At 61.2% G+C, this 14,729-nt stretch overlaps 1 protein-coding gene across 1 annotated transcript in view; it reads left to right on the top strand.

Annotated features, from left to right (window-relative positions):
- The window catches only part of ZBTB16 (zinc finger and BTB domain containing 16), a 62,495-nt gene extending 47,867 nt beyond the window's left edge, over positions 1-14,628 (top strand). The window contains 3 exon segments of the mRNA XM_075116209.1: positions 8,754-8,924; positions 11,131-11,298; positions 11,570-14,628. Coding sequence (XP_074972310.1) covers positions 8,754-8,924; positions 11,131-11,298; positions 11,570-11,799 — 569 coding nt within the window. The 3' untranslated portion in view covers positions 11,800-14,628.
- The last annotated feature ends 101 nt before the right edge of the window (positions 14,629-14,729 follow it).

Here is a 14,729-nt window from a genome sequence, read left to right as displayed (position 1 = left end):
TTGCCCCGGGGGGAAGCGCTCGTCCTCGGGACGGGCAGGGCCGGACCTGCAACATGCGGCTTCCTCGGGAACGGCGGGGACGGATCCGGGATTCTGCAGGGTGGGGAGCGCTGGCACAGGCTTAGGGGAAGGCAGTGCCGGCGGGGGATGCTGCGCAGAGATACCCGGAGACCGGAGACTAATGCGTTTTGGTCAGGTGACGATGGTTTTGCTGGGAAGGAGGGCACCTTTAGGGGTCGAAGGAGCCGGATGCCGTTTTTGCCGAGGGCGATCGGGCGCGGGGAGTTCAGGTGCACGAGGCACGCGCCTGCAGGCCCGGCTCGGCAGCACGGGCATCCGCGCCGCGAGCGAAGGGAGGTGGGTGTCCCCTGAGCATCGTCCCCTCCTGCCAGCGCGGCGCTGACTTGGGGGCACGCTCGGCCGCTGCGGGGGGAAGGCGCAGCCCCCCGCACCGGCATACTTGTTCCCTTCCTGGGAAAAGTTTCCTCCGGCTCTGAGCCTGCTGTTTTTCACACCTGCGTTAAGGCTGAATTCCTGGTGCTGGCTCTAAACCGAGACCTGTTTGCAAGGGTGCAATTTCGCCCAGCTCTCCCCGCTGAGCTGCCTGGCCAGACGGGGCTGGACGGTGGCGTTCATCCCTCCAGCCGACGTGCAGAGAGGCCTTTTGTGATGGCCTCCGTCTCCCGTGGGCTTTGTTCGGCGGCGGCAGGGCACAAACGCCGCCGTCTCACACCCTCCTGTCCGGGCTCCCCGGGGCAGGTTATCACGTTTCTGATATTTCAGGGCTTCCCGTGGCCATAAGCTCCTTGGTACCAAAATGCCTAATGGGTGCTGAAAAGGGAAGGTCGTCCCCGTTGATGTGCTGTGTTTTTGCCCACTTGAACGTTTTTGATAGGTATTGATATATGTTTTGATAGGTATTCAGTGCAAGGAGAAGCCTTTGGGGATTTCACCCTTTGCAAGGAGGACACGCCTCCAGCTTCAGCCAGAAGGCTTTAGGGTTTGTAAACATCTTCAAACAACTGTTTGGCCTAAAATAATAGAAATGAGGCTCGAAAGCGCAGCACACCGTAGGTGTGAAGCCTCCGCATGGCGTTCCCAGGCTCGCGCGGTGTTGGGAGCTCGGGAAGCGCTCGCCTCCCCCGGCCGCAGGGTGGAAATGCAGTAAAGTGGGATTGGCTCCTAAAAAGGCCCTCAAATTTTCATTTCCAAACGCGAGGTTTGCACGACGCTCGGTTTCTTCAGGGGGAAGAGCCGCTTGCACTCTGTCAGTGCAGGCGTGGGTGATGCTGAGCACTCCCCTTCCTTCCAAAGCCTGGGACCGCGCTCAGGGAGGGATGGATGCTGCAGCAGCCGGAGAGCGGAGGCGGCTCTTCCCACGTGCTGGGGAGAAGAGGTCGGGCAGGAGATGCTCAGGGGATGGCTTGTCCCCTGCGCTGGTAACAGGGGGCGCACCTGGACCGATTCGTGGTCCCCCGGGGACGTCCCCCGGGGAGCATCCCTCGCAGGCGAGGAGCCGCCCGCATCCCTTGGTTTGCGGGCAGGTCTCAGTGCGTGGGCTCAGCATCCTCTCCCCCGGGGATGGGGGGCACACCGCGGTCCTCCTCAGCAGCCAGTCCCCCCCCCAGATGCGTCCCTCGATTAACGCCCTCTTTGGACCCGCGGGCTGCCTGGCGGTGCTTCACCCGGCGCGGGTCCAGCTGCCGCCGTGATTGACGCAAAGCCAGTCTATAAATAAAGTCTTTCTCTCCTCTCATAAAGACTTTGCGGTTTAGTTTGCTTTCAAGGTCAAGATCAGACCTTTCTAAATAAACACATATCAAAGGATCATTAGCGGAGCAGCACTGTTAAATTGAGATATTAACTTCTGTCAGCCGCGCGTTTCCTTTTTGTTCTGTAACTCGCGACTGCGGCGGGTTTTTATTATTTTGGCCCTAGGCGGTAGCATCTGGCTTCTGTAGAGACTGTAAAAATTAAAAAGCAACACAAATCATTGCGAGAGAAAAGCAGTAAATTCAATGATAAGAATTTAAAATTAAAATGTTTCGGCGCTTTTATATTCCGCGAAACATGAAACGAATGAGTTGTGTGCCTGTTGCCATAAAGCCGCCGCCGCTAATAGTCGCTGGGCTCCTTCCCTCCCCACCCGCGCTCCCTCCTAATCTTTCTTGCCTGAGCAATCGCAGAAAAGCGCAATGAAGGGAGATGATGATGATGATGACGACGGTGATGAAGATGCAGGGCGGTGGGGAGGGGGGCGAGGTGCTGCCGATGGGACCGGGGCGAGCAAAGGGCCCCCCGAAAAGGAGGCGAGAAGGGGATGCGCTCGTCCTGCCGCGCTCAAAGGGAGCCGGAGAGGTCGAGCGGGGAGGGTGTGACTAATGCGCCGGGTCACTGGGATGCGGGACCGCATTGTCCCCCGGGTCCAGATGGCCCCCGGAATAAATCAGCCCCGGCGGGCGTGAGCTGCCCGTGGCAGAGCTGCGGCTCGGGGCTTGCCACCCACTCCCCCGGCTTGCTGCGGGCGCCTGGACTTCGAGCATCCTCCGTGCACGTCCCACCCCGGGCGATGGGGAGAGCGGGGCCACGGCCGGGCAGGAAGCAGCACCGTGCGTTGCTGCGGGGGCGAAAACCGCAGCACTGAGGGGCGGGGGGGGGGGGGGGGGGGGGGCGCGGTTTTAATCCCCTGTGCTTGCAAGGTCAATGTTGTACATCTGCTCTGAAACGCCTGAGTGTTTCTAGGCGTCGGTAAGAAGGCGAGCGGGTGCCGAGTGAGGCGGCGGGCAGTGCCGGGGAGGGGGCATGCCCTGCCCTCCTGTTGCAGCCGGGGCGGCCGCATCCAGCCACCCCCGGAGGAAAACCAGCAGCGGAAGAGCAGGCAGCGCCGGCTGCTTTTTAAGAATTAATTTCCCCTAGTCAGTTAAAGTTGGGAAGAAAGCTGCGCTATCTCCAAGTAAATAATAATAATCAAACAAATGCCCCCTTGGGAGAATTTGCCTTCCATAAAGATGTTAATTAGTGCAGAAGCCGAGCTGTGGAGTCCGGAGGCAGCCTTTGAAACCGGGATGATTTGGTGACTCCGGCACAAAACGTGCACATCTTTTGTGTTTATCATCCAGGGTTTCCCCCCCACACCCCCTCTACTTAACCATGACGGTTGTAGGAGCTCCTGGGCTCCAACCAAGCAGGTGGCACGGCTAATGGGTGCCACCGTCACCCCTCGATAGCGCCTTTGTTCCAGTGCCACACCAGCGTGGCCACGGGGTCGTAAAGGGCTGGCTCTGCCACCCTGGAGTGACACCCTTAAAAACCGGTGCGTCTGTGTGCGCAGGTGTCACGTATCCCGACAGCAGCGTTCAGGGAAGGGGTGCTTCTCACCGCCCTGCGGGGTTGCTTCGGTGCTGCCGCCGAAAACACCGCTTTTGATTTCGTAATAATCACGAAAACAGACGCCGAAACTGGGTTAATCTTCTTACCCCAAGCAGCGCACACCCGGGGCAAAACGCACCCTCGGCGCGGGTGCCACCGGCCAGCATCCCCGGGACCGTGGCGATGCCCGCTGCTTCTGCCTGTCCTTCCTCACCCGTCCTCCTCCGCAGCTGGGTGCCAGCGGGACATGCGCGGTGGCCCCAGGGAGCCCTCCGTGCCGAGCTGAGCCCGGCGCCTTAAGTACGTGCTTAAGTCCCACCGGCGCTAATGGTTCTCAATCCCATCCGTACACACGTTGCCTGAGCCAGGGTGGCCGTCGCCCGCCCAGCCCCTGCCTGGGGCCGCCTGCTGCCGGGCAGCGAGGGGGCGAGCCCGCACCACTGCGGCGGGCATCCCGTGCCGAAGCCGGCGGAGGCGTGCAGCGGCAGCGATGGGGCATGCGCTGCCGCTGGGCGACGGAGCCGCGCGGGGGATGTGCTGGGGGGATGCCACAGGCCACGCACCCCCTGCTGGTGCTGCCGCCACCTCCCTGCCCGCTACCCCGCAGGCAGGGCTGGAGAGGAGAGCTACCTGCAGCTCCCGGGCTGCAGTCATTGACGGTTTCATCCACTCGCCTCCCTGGCCCCGAGGATGCTAAAAACACCGTCCTCCCCTAACGCTGCTTCTCATGCGCGCCTGCAGCCTCCCCTGCAGCTGCAGCCAGCAGCATAGTCCGGGAGGTGGAGGCTGCTGGGGAGCCCTTGACACGCTGACAAAAAACCATCAGACGTCCCCAGAATCTCACCTGGGGTGAGCCAGCAGCCCTTGGGCTCCTGCTCGGCATGGCCAGAACGTTTTGGAGCCGTCTGCCTTGGTCCTAATGCTCGTGGCAGTTTCAGCGCGCCTCTTTGGCACCTGCGGCATGTACGGGATTGCCTTAAATACGAAGACTGAAGGAGGAGCGGGTCTTGTTGAAGACCCTGAATTTGCCGGACACAAGTCCAGGGTTTGGGGGTTTTATGGCAGGCGCAAGAGGCAGCGAGGGGCTCCGTCGGCATCCTCTGACGCGTGCCGCCTCGTGCCTGCTGTAGCACGAGAGCCTTCGCGGCGTGCCCCTCCGCAGTCTTCGATTACGGGTTTCTGGCGCTATTGATGATCACTGCAATGGATGGACAGGACTGCCCCATTTTTTGAGTCTCGTGGCGCTGCTCTGAGGAGAGGCAGGGAAAAGATGGCAGCGTTAAGAGGAGGATTCGGGGAGGGGCGGTTCGGTTTGTGCATCCCAGCATTGGCTCCGTGTGCCCAGGGACTGGCGGAGCCGTGCTGCCGCAGCTCCGTGGAGGATGCTTCACCGGCACGGCGGCACCGGCCCGCTTCGGTCCCCGCTCCCCCGGTGCCGGAGCATCTGCGGTCAGCGGGCCGCCCTGCGCCCTCCCGCGTGAGGGGTCCAGGCTCGGCGGTGCTTCCGCGGGGCCGGGGGGGCCCGCAGGGAGCCGGCAGGAGCGTGCACACGCGCGTGCACGCGCACGGGGGGAAAAACTTGAAGTCAAATGTCTGAAAGTCAGATCCCTTTTTAGTATGAATTTGCTGTATCTCATTCTGAGCACTAATTCCAATTTAATTGCAAGTGGCCTGAAGCCTCTTCAATAGGAGTAACAAATGGTTTGATTTTGTAAACTTCATCAGACTGCATTTTAAATGCGACACACTAGCCCGGCTCGAATGCCAATGAAGCACTGAAGTAGCTCTCTGTTTACTAATTATCCGTTTTTACTTCAAGCCACGCTGGCTGGCTTGTCTGATTAAATCGGATTTGTGGGATAGAGAACAGCTAGCAGAGTTTTCTCTATAGTAAACGAGATTGAAACTATGGGCCGCCTGGCTGCACACTGTAAATTATATTTCCTTTTAAAGGGGACGTGTCGCCTTTCTCCCGCCAGCGCACCTCCCGCATCCTAAACTTCACGGCGCGGGAGCACGCCCGGCGCCTTTCCAAAGGGAGGCCCACCCTGCCTCCCTCGCCCGCCGCCACGCGGGTTTTTATTTTAATTCCCCCTCCCACCAAGGCAGCGGGCGGGAGACGGCGCTGCGCTCGACGCCGTGACGCCCGCGCCATCCCTCGCCGGGAGCTGGACCGGGGCGGAAAACCTGAATATCGCACGTCGCGTCTCTCTTGTCCTTGCGTCCCCGGCGATCGCGCTTATTCAGGTGCGCGTCGCCGAGGGGAGCACCGGCACGTGCCTCTCCAGGCTCGCAGCCGTAGGGTTTTTTTCTCCCTGGAGCAAGCATCCATCCCCCAAAAACTAGATTTCGGACCACCTGCTACTTGAAGCTGCCTCGCATGAGGCAGCCGGCGCGCTCTCCTACATAGCATCGGAAACCCAGCCTGCTCTGGCTTCTGCCTCCGAACCCGCCGGCAGCACCGACGGCCGCCCTGTTAATGGTGACAGCTGCCAGCGAGCCGCGCCGGCTCTGGCAGAGGTGCAGAAAACCGGGGAAGATGGGCGAAGGTGGCTGCCGAGCGCGGCGTAATGGGGCTGCGCTTAAACCTCCCCGGTTGCTAAGACTTTAATTCCGCAAGCTTGACCTATGCCGCCCCCTCCCTCGGTATCTATCTTTGTGCCCGGGGGCTTTTTATATTTTAATTTGCTTTTGAACATCCTGCAAAATTAATGGCGCGCTCGGGGCCATTGTGCGGCGTACAGTAGAGGGAAGGGCCGGCGGCGCCCGCCGAGAGCCGCCGCGTTTCCCGGGGAATGAATTGCTCGCCCGCCTTCGCCCCTTTTAATTGTTGACAGTAAAAAGCGTTTAAATGCCGCTTAATTTGTAATCATCTTCCCGCAAAAAGGGGAGAAACCATTAAAACGTCAGGGAAATGAATAAATCCGTCTCTCGCTGGTTTGGGGCGGCGGTGTTTCTTTATCGGGGGTGATTTTTCTTCCGATGGCTGAGGGCTGGCTCGGGGCTGCTCCGGCTGGGAGCCCAGGGACACGCTCTGGCTGGGAGAGCAGCGCCGAGCCCCCGCGTCGCCCGGCGCGGCTCTCCTTGCGGCGAGCCCGGTACTGCCAGAGCCCAGCTGCGGCGGGGGCAGCAGCGACCCCAGGCACCCTCCCCAGGCACCCTCGTGAGCTTTCCCAATTTCCCCACCTCCCGTCGTCTCTGTGAACGCAGGACATCGCTTAAAAGAACAAAAAAAACCAACTTAATTGAACGCCCGCAGCGGGACGGTGCCCGGCAGAGCCCTTGCTTGGTGCCACAGTCCTCGGCTGCTGGAGAGCCCCCAGAGCCTCGGGGCTGCGACCAAGCGGGTGCCCCCGCGAGCTCTGCCAGCGCACGTCGGCCTCCCCATTTGGGGTGTGCGTGTGTTTACTAATGCGTTACCTAAAATACCCCCAACGTACAAGGCGCGCCTTGCGGGTCCTGGCGAGCAGCACCCCGGGGGGGACGCCCAGCACCGTCCCCGTGGACCAGCGGGCGCACCTCCCCGTGCGTGCACGAGGCAGCTCGTCCCCATCGCCGCGGCTGCCGGAGCTGGCCCGTTGGTGTTTTTTTTTTTCAAGCGGGGGCCAATTAGTTTCACAAATGAGGGCCCTACGGTGCCAGGGAGGATTTGTTACGGCCCCGCGCGCCGGCCCGGCAGCATTGTCCTGCCCTCCGCCCCCGCGGGAGCCCATTGTCCCCGGCCCCAGCGGGGGCTGCTGGCGGCAGATTTATCGGGGCCGGCGTCCCGCCGGCCAGGGCCTCCGCTCCGCAGCTGGCCGCGGCGCTGGGGGCTCAGCCCCGGGGACCTTTGACCCGTCCTGCTGTCACCGCCGGGGCCGCCGAGGGCCGCGGGGCCGCATACCTCTCGGGATTTGCTTCGCACGGCCCGTTCGGGGCTGGCTGATGCCTTTTTTTTTTGTGTGTATCTCGGGAGCGTTTTGTCCGCAGCTGCGTGGGGGGCGCGCGGGCTCGGGCGGGCCCCCCCCCGGGATAAACCCCTGCGGAGGGAGAAAAGCAGCTCCCGTGCGGGGCCGCCTCTCTTGCTGCTTTTATTCCCGTTTCACGAGGGGTTTTTGCAGATTTCGGAGTGTTTCTGGGCAGCCCGCTGCGTGCCTCGCCGAGGCTGGGACTGAGCATCCCTCCTGGCGGCTCCTGCATCCCTGGAGCCGCAGGGCAGAGCTGGCCGCAGCGTGCCGTGGCCGGTGACGGCGCGGTGCCGGGGTGGGTGACGGCACGCACCGAGATGCTCTCTGGGATGCCCGTCACCCGGCTGGTCTCCAGGCTGGAGGCGTGGGGCTGGCCAGGAGGATGCTGTCGCCGCGTCCCAGTGCGGGAGCATCCCTAGCTGGCATCCACCTGCATCCCAGGCAGGACCACGATGCCGCCGCGGCGGGTGCCCGCTGCCCGCCGCTTCCCCGCCCGTGGTCCTGGTGGGCTCCCCTCGGGCGACTCCGCCTCACCGCCGGGTTCCCCCGGGCTCTTTTTGGCAGCACGGCGAGCAGCCCCCCCCCCCGCCCCCACTGTTCCTAAAGGCAGCGCAGATCCATTGGTTACCTTGAACATCTTGCTGCTGCTAATGAATTGCTAATACAATTTTCTAGATAATTTTATTTCCATAGTCCTCACATTTTAATGTCTCCAAAAAGCTAGCATTTATTTGCTTAATCTCCCTGCATAATACAATTTGCACTGACTCGTAGGTTCTGAACAATCAGCTATGCATAAACGAAAGCAAATTGTTTAATAACACAAAGGTCTGATATTTTTATTGATGGTGTATAAGTACCTGGGCTTGGGTTTTTTCCCTGCTTTTGCTGTTGTGTTGACGCAGCCAGTTTTACACCCGTGCCCGCGGTCGGTGGGGCAGAGCTCGTGTTTGTGTTACGGCTCAGGATCACACGGGTGCAGGGGCCAGCGCGTCACCCTCCGGTGTCCAGCCCCCTGCTCCCCGGGGTGGCTTTGCGGGGTGTTTCCTGGGGTCCCCTTTCCCCTGGGCACTTGAGAGGTCTGAGCTCAGCAGCTCTGGCAGGTGTGTGGGGCTGCGGTGATCGCCCGACAGCTGCCTTGCATTTGGGCATCCCCGGGCATCACAGGGCCGGGGCTTCCAGCTGCCTCCAATGCAATGAAAGCCCCCTGCCCTCCTCCAGCATTCCCCCGGTGGCGGCGGCGGCGGCAGGGTTGGGGTGGCCAGGGTCCCACCACTGGGACCCCAGTGACACCCACAACCCCGCAGCTCTTGGTGTTCTCCCTGCTGCAGCAGCATCCCAGCGGGAGCCAGGACCCCCCGAATGCCTAACAGGGTGGCAGGACGGGGGTCCCGGGTGCCAGGAGGTGCCTAAGTCGGATCTCTCCCTCTCTCGCAGGGACGGACATGGCTGTTTTCTGCCTGCTGTGCGGCAAGCGGTTCCAGACGCAGAGCGCCCTGCAGCAGCACATGGAGGTGCACGCCGGGGTGCGCAGCTACATCTGCAGTGAGTGCAACCGCACCTTCCCCAGCCACACCGCGCTCAAGAGGCACCTCCGCTCCCACACAGGTACGGCGGCACCGGGGCCGGGCAGCTTGGGCAGGCTCCTTGCACATTCGTAAGGAAAAATGGGAAAAGAAAGGTGAAATCGTCTTAAGAGTGTTAGGGTGACGGTAATTGGGGTTGTCTGGATGTAAAAAATGAAACGGGGGGGGGAAAAAAAGGCCGTGTGTAATAAGTTGATCCGGTATAAGGTGACATGTGACCTTCTTAGGGGATGTGTGATCGTACCCGCTTCATCGGCTTACGGGCGGTAGATGCACATAATCAGCCGGTGCGAGGCCCTAATGGGATTAGGGCGACCTGCGCTACGTGTAGCTTGTGCTTCGGCGGCGCAGCCCACTGGGGCAGGGCCCGGCTCCAGGAGAGCCGTGTGGGAGAGCAGGGCTTGGACCGCCTTACGCCGTGTCCTCAAAGCGCCCGCGCCGTGTCCTCGCCTCCTCCGCCAGCACCCCCGGGCAGCACCAGGGGATGGCAGGGGGAGAGGTCCCAGCAGCGCGGCGAGCGCCATCGCTCGGGTCCGGCTGCAAAAACAAAACCCCCCGGTGCAGGAAAAGGCAAATCCGTGGGGGGCGAGCGGGGTGGTGCCGGGGGGAGCTGGCCCAGGGCTTTGCAGCCCCGCCATGCACTGCAGCCGGGGCCACGGCCCTCTGCAGCTGCGAGGCTGAAGCGTTCCTCGCCCATCCTTTCCCCACGCGAGTTGGAGGCTCGTGCACCTTCCTCAGCCGCGCGATTATTGCCAGCAGGGAGGAAAACACGTGCCAAGCCAGGTTACTCCTTCTCCTTTCTCCTGTTAAGCAGCGTGCGTGCATATGGCCTCAGAAGGGGGCGTAAAAGTGGCTGCTGGGGGACGTGCAGGCAGCAGCTTGGGAGGGTCGCTCCATCCGGGCTGCGGCTGGCAGCTGCCAGACCCACACGCGCGCCTGGGCTCGGGGTCCCGACGTGGGAAACGGGAGTGGCGTGCTGATGATAAGCACATTAATGCCGAGCGCTGGAGCTATTTATAGCCCGTAATCCTGTGACCTGGGCTGCGGGTCGGGCCAAGCGTGTCCCACCCCAACCTCTGCTGCTTTAGCAGCTCCTGGCTGTGAAAAAACACCGGGATCATCCACTCTTTAGGGGTGTTTAATCGCGCTGTGGGGTGTCATCCTGCGCGGATGCGGGATGCTCACCCCGCTCCGGGGGCCCTGGCTCCCGTTTCCACGGCTTCTCCTGCGAATCGAGCGCGTGGAAGTGCAGCCTGCTTCTGGCTGCAAAGTCGTTATCTTTGAGTGTGGGATCAAAAACCAAGGCGATAATTTGGAATTGGGCAGGGGGCGGTGAAACGCAGCTGCCAACAGGCACTGCCTGCCTCGCCTTTGCGGGGGGGTTCCAAAACGCACCCTGAGCATCCTCGTCCTCCTCCTCCGGTGCCCAGCCAGCAGCTGCGGGTGGGGGTGAGGGGCCGCAGGTCTCGGCTGCAGCACACGGGGAGAGAGTAAAATATCATTTTAAAGAGGAAGCGAAAGCGCAGGCATGTGAGTATATAACGAGAAGGACAATTTATGCCCAGGCACGAGTGCAGTTTGACACGGGGATAATGAAAAAACGTAGGTCATTGTGGATGACTTAAGCCTTCACAGCTGAAGAAAATGTATGAAATGCGGGGAACATTACACGCTTGGCAGCTCCGCACATCTGCAGCAGGACAAGTGAAATACAGTTGGCCATTCTTTACCATAAACTGTGCTTGTAGGATATGCGGCACAGAGAAATTGTAATTACAGTGACAAGACAAATCAGTAATATTTAAATATTCATGAACAAAGTCTCGGACGATCAATCTATCTTTATTGTCCTTGCCTTCGCGGCTGTAATAAATAAGTAGCTGGAGCCCTTACCTTTCCTTCAAATGATTCTGCCTTTGGTGCCGAACCGGAGTTCATTTATCAGCCACCCGGTCTGGAGCACGGGAGACGCCCGGGGCCGGGTCTGTGCCGGCGATGCCGGGTGAAAAGCCGGGGAGCCGGTGGCGGGAGGGTCGCGGCGCCCTCTGCTCTCTTTACCCTGCCGCAGACCCGAGCATCCCCTCCGCAGCGGGACGCGGGGTCCGGCGCGCCGTGCTGGGGTGGGTGGCACGCGCCGGCCCCCAGCTATAGTGGGGCGCCGGGGGTAGATCCAGGCTGGGGAGCCGGTTTTGGGACGGCGGCCCTGACGCGCGCGCGTGTGCTTGCAGGCGACCACCCCTACGAGTGCGAGTTCTGCGGCAGCTGCTTTCGGGACGAGAGCACGCTGAAGGGCCACAAGCGCATCCACACCGGCGAGAAGCCCTACGAGTGCAACGGCTGCGGCAAGAAGTTCAGCCTCAAGCACCAGCTGGAGACCCACTACCGGGTCCACACAGGTACGTGCCGCGGCGGGGGGGTCCCCGGCGAGGCCGGCGGCGCCGGACTGGGCACCGGCGGCGTGGACCAGGGCGGCGCCCGGGGATAACGAATCATCGGACGCGCCGGCGTCTAACTATTGTAAATAGAGGATCAATAGCGAGATCGGCTTTGCTGTTCATTACTCGGTTATCGGCTGGGCCCGCCACGGTAGCATCGATGCCGGGCAGTTAATTACCGCCTGGAGGCCCCGAGCCCCCGCTGATGCCCCCGTCTCCCTGTCTCCCACAGGCGAGAAGCCCTTCGAGTGCAAGCTGTGCCACCAGCGCTCCCGGGACTACTCGGCCATGATCAAACACCTTCGGACCCACAACGGCGCTTCCCCCTACCAGTGCACCATTTGCCTGGAGTACTGCCCCAGCCTCTCCGCCATGCAGAAGCACATGAAGGGCCACAAGCCGGAGGAGATCCCCACCGACTGGCGGATAGAGAAGACCTATCTCTACCTCTGCTACGTCTGAGGGAGGAGGCGCAGGGGCGGCAGGGCTGAGTGGCGGAGGACTGGGCAAAAAAATCCCCCACCAAACCCACGGCGTCCACGGCCTTGTTTGTTTTCGGTTCTCGTTCGTTGCTTCTCGCCGGAAGGATCCTGCGCCTCGCGCCAGGGCGGGGGGATGCGCCGGGCCCCTTCCCCAGCCCAATCCTCTCCCCCTCCCCGGCTGCTCGTGCGCCCGCCGCCGTTGCACCCTCGCTGCGGGGCAGCTTTCGCCCCTTGCAGCCCCCGCGGAGTTGGCTCCCCGGCTGGCCCCTCCACCACAGTAGCGCCGGGAAGACCGTACAGGAGCGGCACGCTTCCCCCAAAGCACGTGCGTGGCCGGTGCTTTGGGAAGGCTTTAATTCCTGGTTTCCTCTCTCGCCGCATAGACCCCGCCGCGGAGGCCCCGCCGAGGACCCGAGCTCACGTGCGGGCACGGCTCCGCCTAGGGCTCAGCCCCCGTTTCGGGAGGGTTCCTGCGCTCCCGGGCTGCGGCGGCGCAGGTGGGAGAGCGCCGGCGTCCGGCGAGCCGTAAGCGCTTCGGCGAGAGCGTCCTCGGCGGGGGGATCCTGGCCAGAGGAGGGGGTTCAGGGTAGGGAACCGGGCGTGAGCCGGAGCGCCTCGTGGTGCTGCCCAGTGCCTGGGTGGGCGCCAGGGGTGCCCGGCAGCCGCCGCCCTCCCCCTGACCAAAGACCTCGCTATGCATTTCCCCTTCCTTCCCCCCATCCCAGGGGGCGAGGCCGAGGCCCCCCGCGGGGAGACGCGGCCGGTTTGGTGGTGCACGGTCGATGCCAGCACGGGTGCCGCCGGTGCGCGGCGTCAGTCCCGACGGGGGGATCTGCTTCCTTCTGCTAATTTGGGGGTGCCTGGAAGGTGCCGAGCGTGGTTTTTTGCCCAGCCCTCAGCTGCAGGAGCCTGCAAGCGAGGGGTGCCCGGTGGCAGGTGGCTTCGCTCGCCTGTTTTTTTTTTTGCTTTTTGTTTGTTTTTGGGGTTTTTTTTGAACTTTCTTTTGGAATATTTCCGCGTTTAGCACATTTTACTTGAAATTACCTCGTTTTTTTTGTGACCTCATGAGCTTTTATTGATTTGGGGGGACGGGGGGCGGTGTGGCCGGGAAGGCGCGAGCCGCGTGCCCGGCACTGGCGGTGGAGGGGCGGTGCGGCGGCAGCGTCCCTGCCGGCCTCCCGTTGTGCATTATCCTTACCAAAACTGGTATTTTTTGCCCGGCCCCGTGGGGCCGGGGGCGTCGGTTCTGAAGCTACCTCTTGTGTTCGTTTTTGTTGTGTTTCTCCTGTGCGGCTGCGGAAGCGGGCTCTGCGGCTTCCATCCCGCGCGGCGCTTGCAGCCGCGGCTTATTTTTTTTGTCATTTTGCTGCGTTTGGGTGAAAACAGGGGCGGGGGGAAGAGTTGGGGGGAGCAGGACGGTGTCTGGATGTGGTTTGGAGGGATGCCGATCGCCCCTCTTGCTGGGGGCCGCCGGTCCCGACAGGGCCCGTCCCACTCCTCCCAGTGCCGAGCAGGGGATGCGGGTGCAGCATCCTCCCTCGCCCCCCGGTCTGGCTTTGCACGCGCGCGTGCCCCTGCGCGCGGGACCTTTGCTGCTCTGCGCAGGGTGGACGCCGCTGTTGTACAATCCGGGATGTGACTGTGGAGAACGGCTTGTTTAATTGTTGTGCCTAAGGAAAAAAAAAAAAAAGAAAGAAAAAAAATTTAAAAAAAAAAAAAAAACCCAGTTTTTTCACACGGAAAGTTGCTGCAATTCACGGCGTGTGCGCGGTAGGTCCCCGCAGCGCACCGGCGCTGCAGGCCACGGGTGCTGCGGCGCACGCGGCCGAGCTCGTGTGGCTTTTTTTGCTTTAACCTCCCCTCCCGTCCCGCCACCCCTCCCTCCCTTAGTGCCGCAGCCTCCCGGCTGCGACGGCGTTGGGGTCGGCGTCGGAGCGATGCTGCGGTGCCCCGGGCGCGCGTCCCCGTACCCGTTTGCCGTGGCGCGGCGAGCCGTGGCGCAGCCCCCGCCGCCCCTCCATATATATATAAGTATATATATGTGTATCATAGCAGTGAGGACCAAGCGCCCCGCGGGGCCCCGCGGCCCCGGGCTCCCTCTCCCCTGGCTTGTCGTCGGTGTCGTGAGCGCCCGCCTGCCCGTCCCGTTGCTCTGTGTTGCCGCTCGTGGTTCGGGTCCGTCGCTGTCCTCGTTCCGTCTACCTCAGCACCTCTCTGAGCCCGGGCGCAGAAGGTGCCCAAGTTCCCCTTTGGTTTTCTCAGAGTATCTATCGGCTCCTATTTTTTGTACGACTTTCCCCCTCTCCCCTCGCCGTTCGCTCCCTTGCGGTTCTGCTTGCGAGTCCTCTCTGTCCTCTAGCCACAGATGCCGTTAGCTAAAAGTTTCCTGAAAAATAAAGAAAAAGAAAAAAAAAAAAATAAAATAAAGCCAGTTGTGGTGTCTCCTAGTTGCAGCTCTCCGCATCTGCCTTCGTCCTGTGTAGATTCAGATGCATTTCTTTGTAAGACTTCAGTGTTTCTGACAGAGGAAAAAAAAAGATTAAAAAAAAAAAAAAAAAAAAAGAAGAAGAAGAGTATACTGCTGCAGGTTTTTTTCTCTCCATGTGTCACTAAGTGAAGTTCGTGCCTTCTATAGCAAAGAGAATATTTTTTACATCCTACTAACGGTAGATTTTTTTGTAGTGAACATTTTTTGTATTTTTATTTATAAGTCTCATAAGGAAAATAGCAATGTTCAGTTGTATACCTTGAATCTGCAGTTAGAAAACAAAAAAAATCCAACCAATAAAGTTAATTCCGTTGTCTCGGCCTGCCGTCTCCTGTTCCTGTGCCTGTGCCTGCTGGGAGGAGGAGGAGGAGGAGGAGGAGGAAGGATGCATCCCGCCGGCTCAGGGCGAGCCACGGGGGGAC

This window comes from Phalacrocorax aristotelis, chromosome 22 (genome assembly GCF_949628215.1).
Source record: "Phalacrocorax aristotelis chromosome 22, bGulAri2.1, whole genome shotgun sequence".
Taxonomy (NCBI): Eukaryota; Metazoa; Chordata; class Aves; order Suliformes; family Phalacrocoracidae; genus Phalacrocorax; species Phalacrocorax aristotelis.
Note: the sequence above shows the minus strand (reverse complement) of the source record. Positions and strands in the feature narration are given on the sequence as shown.